The sequence below is a fragment of the Mus caroli genome, unplaced genomic scaffold (genome assembly GCF_978045245.1).
Source record: "Mus caroli unplaced genomic scaffold, Mus_caroli_1 scaffold_9, whole genome shotgun sequence".
NCBI classification, from domain to species: domain Eukaryota; kingdom Metazoa; phylum Chordata; class Mammalia; order Rodentia; family Muridae; genus Mus; species Mus caroli.
The window spans coordinates 82,603,571-82,611,837 of NW_028227264.1; the positions used below are offsets into that span (position 1 = coordinate 82,603,571).

General features: G+C 48.4%; 1 protein-coding gene across 2 annotated transcripts in view; it reads left to right on the plus strand.

Annotated features, from left to right (window-relative positions):
* The window catches only part of Chst11 (carbohydrate sulfotransferase 11), a 213,404-nt gene extending 205,864 nt beyond the window's left edge, over positions 1 to 7,540 (plus strand). For both annotated transcript variants that reach the window (XM_021174779.2, XM_021174780.3), the window contains exon 3: positions 2,547 to 7,540. In XM_021174779.2, the coding sequence (XP_021030438.1) occupies positions 2,547 to 3,401 (855 nt within the window). In that variant the 3' untranslated portion in view covers positions 3,402 to 7,540. The remainder of the gene's footprint in view (positions 1 to 2,546) is intronic.
* Positions 7,541 to 8,267: the final 727 nt, after the last annotated feature.

Here is an 8,267-nt window from a genome sequence, read left to right on the forward strand (position 1 = left end):
GTGGCATAACTCTTCATTGTCCTGTGAGTGGGCGTTCTTTCTATCTCTCTCCATCTCAGTCTCACCCTTCAAGCAAAGAATGTCTCTCTCCTCCACCCTGTTCAGGACTCCCCTAAACCCACCAGGTCTCTTAAAGCAGGCTTTGAAGAGGCCAGGTGGAATTCCCGTGGCCTAGGGTCCTCTGTAAGAAGCTCATCATGTTTGTGTTTTGATTTTGGTGGTTTGATTTGATTTTATATATATATATATATATATATATATATATATATATATATATATCATCTGCAGAGTACATCTGTGTATGATGTGTGTAAACTGGTGCCTACAAAAGGTGTCAGATGCCCTGGAATCTGAGTTTCAGATAGTTATGAGTCACCATGTGGGCCTTGAGTGAGCAGACAGTGCTCTTAATTATTGAGCCATCTCTCCAGCTGCATTGGTGATATCTTTTGAAACCATTAAGCATTTCTGAGTTACAAGCCCCGCCCCACCCTAGATAACCTAGTTCCCACCATGTCACCATCAGGGTGCTGGTACTCATTGATGTCCTAAGGGACACCAGGACATTCCATCTTATCATCTTGACCTAGTTAGAAATAAGCAGAAAAAGAAAATATGTATCAATCAAGTGAGGGCACTGGGGACTGAGTCTGCAGTATTTGAGCCCTGAGACTGAATGGTGTCTGCACCCAACTTTAAAGATGGTCAACACCTTACACTTTGCGGTTTTAAGTCTAAGTATGCAAGGCTCACTGAAATCAGGGTTCCTGTCTTTGGGCCGTTCTACACAGAGATTAATTTTTCAGGGGTGAATCATACAAATTATGACTCAGAATCAGAGGTTCCGGGCTGGCTTCATAGGTCCCACCTGACGCCTGGGCACTGACTCCAGTGCCTTAGACATTCAAATGATCCTCCTGTAGTCTCAGGTCTTGAGGCAGCTTCTAATCTGGCCTAAAGAGCCAGTGGCCATGGGACAGTCAGTAGTGACCTGCGACCACAGGGAAAGCATGAAGAACACTCGGAGTTGGGCTATGAAGGACACCAAAGATGGAATGTTCTTTTGTGGTGTGGCAGAAGAGTGTGCTGCGCCATGAAGAATAGTCAAGTTTGTATCAATAGAGACAAGTGGAGAGTCTAACAGGCCCAGCACAGAATGCAGGCGCAATAGTGAAAGGTGAACAGCTGCTTTCTCGGAAGTACCCTCTGTTCAGAATGGGTGGGCTGTGGGCATGAAGATGGGGAGGCAGGTTGGTAGTGGACTGTGGATGTCAAAGGGCAAGCATCTGAATGGAGACCTTGACCTTGGGGTGAGAAGGAGCACAGGACTGTCCACCACCTGACACCCAGAGCAGCTGCTACACAGCCCCAGACCCTACTTTCTCCAGAACCTCAAAGTCAAGATGAAATTCCGTTGATATTTTAAAAAGAGGCCATGTTGCACAAGCCAGCTAGGTAAATGGCAGAATGTACCAAGCTAAATAATGGGGTCCACCCTCCATAGGATCTCCGAGCTTCAGCATGTTGGTTACCAAAATGGTAGCTGACCAAGACAGGTAGATTTTTTTCTGGGTGAACTGGTTCTGACGGAAAATGATTGGCCATTCTAGCTCCAATTCTGTTGCTATGATAAAATATCCTGACCAAAAGCAACTTAGTGGGGGAAAAGGGATTTACTTGGTACCTTAGGGTTTCATTACTGTGAAGAGACCCCATGACCAAGGCAACTCTTATAAAGACAACATTTATTTGGAGCTAGCTTGTGGGTTCAGAGGTTCAGTCCATTATCATCATGGTGGGAACATGGCAGTGTCCAGGCAGGCATGGCGCAGGAGTTGCTGAGAGTTCTACATCTTCATCTGAAGGGAAACAGGAGAAGACTGACTTCCAGGCTGCTAGGACAAGGGTCTTAAAGCCCACACCCACAGTGACACACTTCTTCCAACAAGGCCACACCTCCAGATAGTGCCACTTCCTGGGCCAAGCATATTGAAAACACTACATTGGCTTACAGTCCCAGACTATCGTCCATCACTGGGGGAAATGAAGTCAGCCATACTCAGGCAAGAGCAAAGAGGAAATAAACACATCCTTGCTCACTTGCCAGCTTTTCTCACTCTGACCTAGTTTAGAGCCCAGCCTAGGGAATAGTGCTGCCCACCGTGGGCTGGGTTTTTCTACCTCAGTTAACAATGGAGACAGCCCCCCATAGACGTGACCACAAACCAATCTAATCTAGGTAACTCCTCATTTAGACTCTTACCAGACAATTCTAGGTTGGGTCAAGTCGACAGTTAAAACTAACCAGGACATCTACTTTAGGGAGGGGCTTTTGCTCTCAGAGAACACAGACATCTTCCCAAGCATTCCCCTCTGACCTCTATGTGCCTCCCACACTAAGCAGTTAAGCTAAATCTCACCTTGCCCTTTGGAGGCAAGCTTTGTACCTGACAGGGTCTAGATAACTGTTTGAACAAAGGGATCAGCTTTCCACGGTAATCACAGATAAGCATTCATCTCTCCTTCCTTCTCTGTCCCCTCTGCAGCTGGAGCTATCCAACACTGCCATCCTGCACCAGATGAGACGGGACCAGGTGACAGACACCTGCCGGGCCAATAGCGCCATGAGCCGCAAGCGCAGGGTGCTGACCCCCAATGACCTGAAGCACCTGGTGGTGGATGAGGACCACGAACTCATCTACTGCTATGTGCCCAAGGTAGCGTGCACCAACTGGAAGAGGCTCATGATGGTCCTGAGTGGCCGGGGCAAGTACAGCGATCCCATGGAGATCCCAGCCAACGAAGCCCACGTGTCGGCCAACCTGAAGACCCTTAACCAGTACAGCATCCCAGAGATCAACCACCGCTTGAAAAGCTACATGAAGTTCCTGTTCGTGCGGGAACCCTTCGAGAGGCTGGTGTCTGCCTACCGCAACAAGTTCACGCAGAAGTACAACACCTCCTTCCACAAGCGCTACGGCACCAAGATCATCCGACGCCAGCGGAAGAACGCCACGCAGGAGGCCCTGCGCAAGGGGGACGATGTCAAGTTCGAGGAGTTCGTGGCCTACCTCATCGACCCCCACACCCAGCGTGAGGAGCCCTTCAACGAGCACTGGCAGACGGTCTACTCACTCTGCCACCCGTGCCACATCCACTACGACCTCGTGGGCAAGTATGAGACGCTGGAGGAGGACTCCAATTACGTACTGCAGCTGGCCGGAGTGAGCGGCTACCTGAAGTTCCCCACCTATGCAAAGTCCACCCGAACTACCGACGAGATGACCACGGAGTTCTTCCAGAACATCAGCGCCGAGCACCAGACACAGCTGTACGACGTCTACAAACTGGACTTTTTAATGTTCAACTACTCAGTGCCAAGCTACCTGAAGTTGGATTAGAGGGCTGCGGAGGGGAGGGGGAGGGGCGGCTGGGGGCGAGGGAGAGAATCCTGCTTTTTAATTTAAGATTTTTATTTGTCAAAAGAATTCTATGGAGACTGGGTTATTTTGTAAGTTAATATGTCTTCGGGGGAGATGCTGCGAGCGGCATGGTAAGAATTATTTAAAAATTCTCCACGGGGAAGGACAGCTGTCCTTGCAGGGGAGCGGGGTGGAATATCCCTGTTTTTAGAAGTGGATACTGCAACACTGTCTCCAAGAGTGTCCTTGTGCTCTGGTGAGGTCCACAAACCGTGCATTCCATAAAGTCTAATGAATCTTATTTATAGTTATTTAAACGTGGTCTGTGGCAGCAGCCTGCTCCTGTCTGTGTAGAGGAGAGTACAGTCTGTGCTTCGCTGGCTATGGCTCGTTGGGGTAGGGGAGGGGGGGTGGTTATCTCCCCGACTGACCGTGTGTAGAATCAATCCCATGGTGACAGCTGCGGGATGTGTGCCTGCGGCCATTCAAGAAACCCTGCTAGAAAGAAGTAAATTGTCCTTGCACTAAGAAACAGGGATGAGACTGGTTCAAACGGATTGCTAGCAACCCCAAAGTCCCTTGTCGTAAAGAAATGCAAAAAATTTTTTAACCCAAGAAGAGAGCAGATGATAGCGATTTCTCTTCACCGAAATTAGCAGGCTGTAAGAATAGGCTTTCTGTGGAAATCTTTAAGTGGCACTTTCCAGTGCTAAGCGAAGGCAGAATAATGGTTGTTTTATAGTCGATAAGTATTTATTGAGCATCTACTATTCTCCAGGCTTGACTGCAGATAGAACATTGAGTGAACCCAGGAGCCTTGGCCTTCAGCAGGCTTTATGTGAACACAGGGCATCCAGCTCAACAGTGAGCCAACGCCCCCATCCCTTTGGTCCTCACACAGGCTTTAGACTATTCTCAAGTGGTCCGGAGGGTCCAGGACCCTAGCAGATTTGCATTTTTCTACAGCTCAAATTTGAAAGCCACACATTTGGATCAGGCCGCTTAACTCGCGAAGTAGTTCATTGCCCAACACAAGAAATGACAGAAACCCTTTTGATCATGTATATCTAGTGCAGTGTCTTCATAGTAGAAGCCTATAAGCCACAATATTCTCCAAGCGCAAGGATGGAGGACTGCTCTGGTTGATTAGTGATGTCTGCCTTGGCTAAGGGAAGGGAGGAACATTACTCAAGTGCCTCCTACAGTGATCTCCAGTCCACATCTTGTCCTGCCTGCCACTTAAAAGAGTGCACTGCATACATTTGGAGACTGGCAGAGTTCAAGTGTGGAGGTCAAAGGTGGAGTGTTGGCACCCACAGGCACATGCCCACCCTCCATGCCCTGCATTGGCAGAGCAGAGCATCCAGGACCTCTCTCTCCTCCAGAAGGTTGGAAACTTGCTCTTTCCTGCTCCTTGCTGATCAATGCCCAAACCTGTTCCTCATTTCTAGCTGTTTCTGATACTTCGAGGTTGACATTTGAGCCACATTCCTATGACAGCCAGCGTCCGGGTACGTAGCAGATGCTGTACATAGTTCAGATGATAGGGGAGCTGGTAGGGTGTAAATTTTGCTTTTTGTGTTTTTGTGGGGTTTTGTTTGTTTTGATGCAGTATAGAGTGAAGGGGTAAGAATATTCTGAAAAGCATAAAATTGAATAATTTATTCACAGAAACTATTAAAATGGTATTGTTAGGCTCACAAGGAGGCTGGGGGCAGCAGTAGCTGCTACACTGTCTCGGAGAGGAAATTATTTTATTTAATGTGAGAGAAATGTGAGCCAGAGTGGCTGCCTGAGGCTATTTATAAAACGCAGGTACCTTCCCCAATTTCTCTCCCCTCGCCTTTAATAAATAGATTTATGTCATGTGTGTGACCAAGAACAGTGACAGATCTTGGCTGTCCCTGGAATAGAGGGGCAGTCCTGGTGCTCAGGACCTGGCTTCCACTCCCGCGACTCTGTGCGTGGGGTTGCTGATGCATATCCCACCGAGCCCAGGCTCTCCAGGGCATCAGTTTGTGGTCACATATCCTTAGAAAACAAAATTAAGTCAGGTTCCTGTCTGCAGGAGTTTTCAGAGCCTTGAATACATAGTCTGCCTTGTGAAACTGGGAGAATGCAGCATTTCTGGGCTGCATGACCTAGGTATCCTGTATGGCAGACCATGTCTTAGCTGGTTTTTCACACAGTAGCCTTCAGTGAGGGTGATCTAGCCTGTCTGAGGTCTGCAAAGATTGACAGCTGCTTCCTAGATCCTTCCACAAATCAGCAAAAACAGCGTCTATCTGGGAACTTTATGAGAATTTTGCTTTACCTAATTGGGGTGTCTTCATGCGGATACTGCCCCAGACAGTGATCCCGCCCCTCCAAGCACAGCGGAGGGAAGCCTAGGGTGTTATGGAGTGGGGCAGGTGGCTTAAGGACACCTTAAAGGCCACTTGGTGGGGATAATGGCCTCATGGGGATACTCCTCACTTCCACCCACAGTTTGGAACTGTTCACTGTGTGCTTCGGGAGTTTTAAATGGAGATTTGTGTTGATTTCCATGGTTCGCATCTGTTTGTCTTCTGTCTGTGGTCCAGTGCTGTGTGCAGATGGTACTTACTCCTTTTCTCTCTCTCTACAGGGAGAAAGATTGTCCTTCTGGGGAGAGTGTATCAATATGCTTCCAGAATGAGGGAGTCTTTCTCCTGTCTTGTGTTCACACTTCCTAGTGACAATTTTCAAAATATGTATCGGCTCGACTGTTTATTGTAGAATGTAGAAAGGATTCTGTGTCCCTGGCTAAAGACATTCATTGGTGAAATGTGCTTGGAAATCCAAGTGTTTTCTACTGAGGGAAAAAAAATGTTGGAAAAGCTTTCTCTTGCATGCCTCTTGTGCTTAGCTAGAAAGGGGAGCTGCCAGCGTCCCAGCTCTGAGCCACTGTTCAAAGGTGCAGCTGTGTTTTTAGGACAGGCAGAGTGATAAGGACATGCCTGCTTAGTGCACTCATTTATCGAGAAAATTTAGACTATGAGCCACAGGGGTCCCTGCCTGCAGTCCCTATAGCCTCCCCCTGCCCCAGTGCCTTTCTCAGCTGGTCTGGGAATCAGGGCAGCCCATTGACGGGGACTCGGACAGCCCTTTCTTCCTGGTTCCGGGAGTAAGGCTTTCTCTGCAGCCACAAGGAGAACATGGGAACCAGAAACTTCTCTCTGGCCAGCCCTTCTGAGCACACGGGTTTAGCCCATGCTCCAAGAGTGCTCCTGAGCATTGTATAAGCCCCTAGGACTCTTAGCTCATGTGATAGTGATTGCATTACTATCCTGCTTTAACTGACAAAACCACAGAGAATTTTGCTTGCTTTCCTACTCTCTTCCTCTGCCCAGGCCTCCTCCATACATATACATGCACACATGGGCATGTATACACACACATGCACAGAAGACATGCACACACACATGCACACATGGGTATACATATACACACATGCACAATAGACATACATATATACATATACATGCACACATTGATAGGCATAGACACATGCACAGTAGACATGCACACGCACACATGGGTATACATAGACACACATGCACAGTAGACATGCATACACACACATGCACACATGAATGTGCACACACACATACACAAATTGCCCAAGCCTGTGCACTCCTGGTACCCATGTCCCATCCTGGCCCACCTCTCTGTCAGCAGGACTGACTCCATCACTCCCTCAGGTTTTGCCCACCAGCACCCCCCAGCTTCCCCCCAGCACAGCTAAACAGCCCCTCTGAATAGACAACAGGAGCTTCTGAAAACAGCTGAACCCTAGGACAGCAGCAGGCAAATTTTGATCTGCTCTCATCAGGTACAAAAGGCGGTATCCGTATTCTCTTCTGAGCATGCTCAGTAAGCATATGGACATAGAATTTAACATCTCTGTGGAGTGTGTGGTTTTTTTTACATATTTGTATGCAGTCGAGGAGGGCCTGTTGTAGAATTCTCTCCCTGTATCTTACTATACTGTTAAAGAAGCTGAATTCTGTGTTGCCAACAGATGCGTGAAATGTTCCCCCAGGAAAAGCCATTCAAGCCTGATTATTTTTCTAAGTAACTTCAATTAAATTGAAGAAGAAAAAAAAAAAAACAAACCCAGAATCTGTTTTCTGTGTGTGGACTATTTTTGGTTCATTAATGAAAGACTGGGGAGTGCAGTGGAGTGGGCTGTGCCCTTCAGCCTGCAAGTGATCTGCTCTCGTGTGTGAATGTGGAAATGAGACTCTGCTAGTCATCCAGCCAGGTGAAGCCCTCTTCCCCCCAGTGGCCAGGGTGGAGCTTGCTTGTCCCCAGTGACCAGGTCCTCCTTGTTAAATGGGTGAATGGAAACTTTGCTTCATTCTGCTTTACTCTAGAAGTCTCTGCGCACGCTGGAAGATTCTCTGGCTAGTGTGGTCCTGCCTCTGTGTCAAGAGCGAGGCAGTAAAGTCCCCCGTGGGTGGTGGCAGAGCCAATCCTCACAGCCTACGCCCTGGCACTGGACCGTGTCTCCCTCTGAGCAGATGTCCGTTCCTGCAGCTAGGAAACCACAGAGCTGATCTGCAGACTCACCTCTGCTCCTCTCTGATGCGCCACATCACTTCCTGTGACTGAAACAACTTAAGGAATGAGCCTGTTGTGTCTCGCGGTGTGGGTGAGGAGGGTGTGGCAGTTGGTCACCTTGCAGCCACAGCCGGGAGGCGCTCATAGATGAAGGCTGGTGCTCAGTTCACTTTCTCCTTTCCACTCAGTTCAGAATCCCAGCCCAGGGCATGGTGCCGCCCACAGTGGCCAGATCATCTCAATTAACTCAGTCTGAAAACA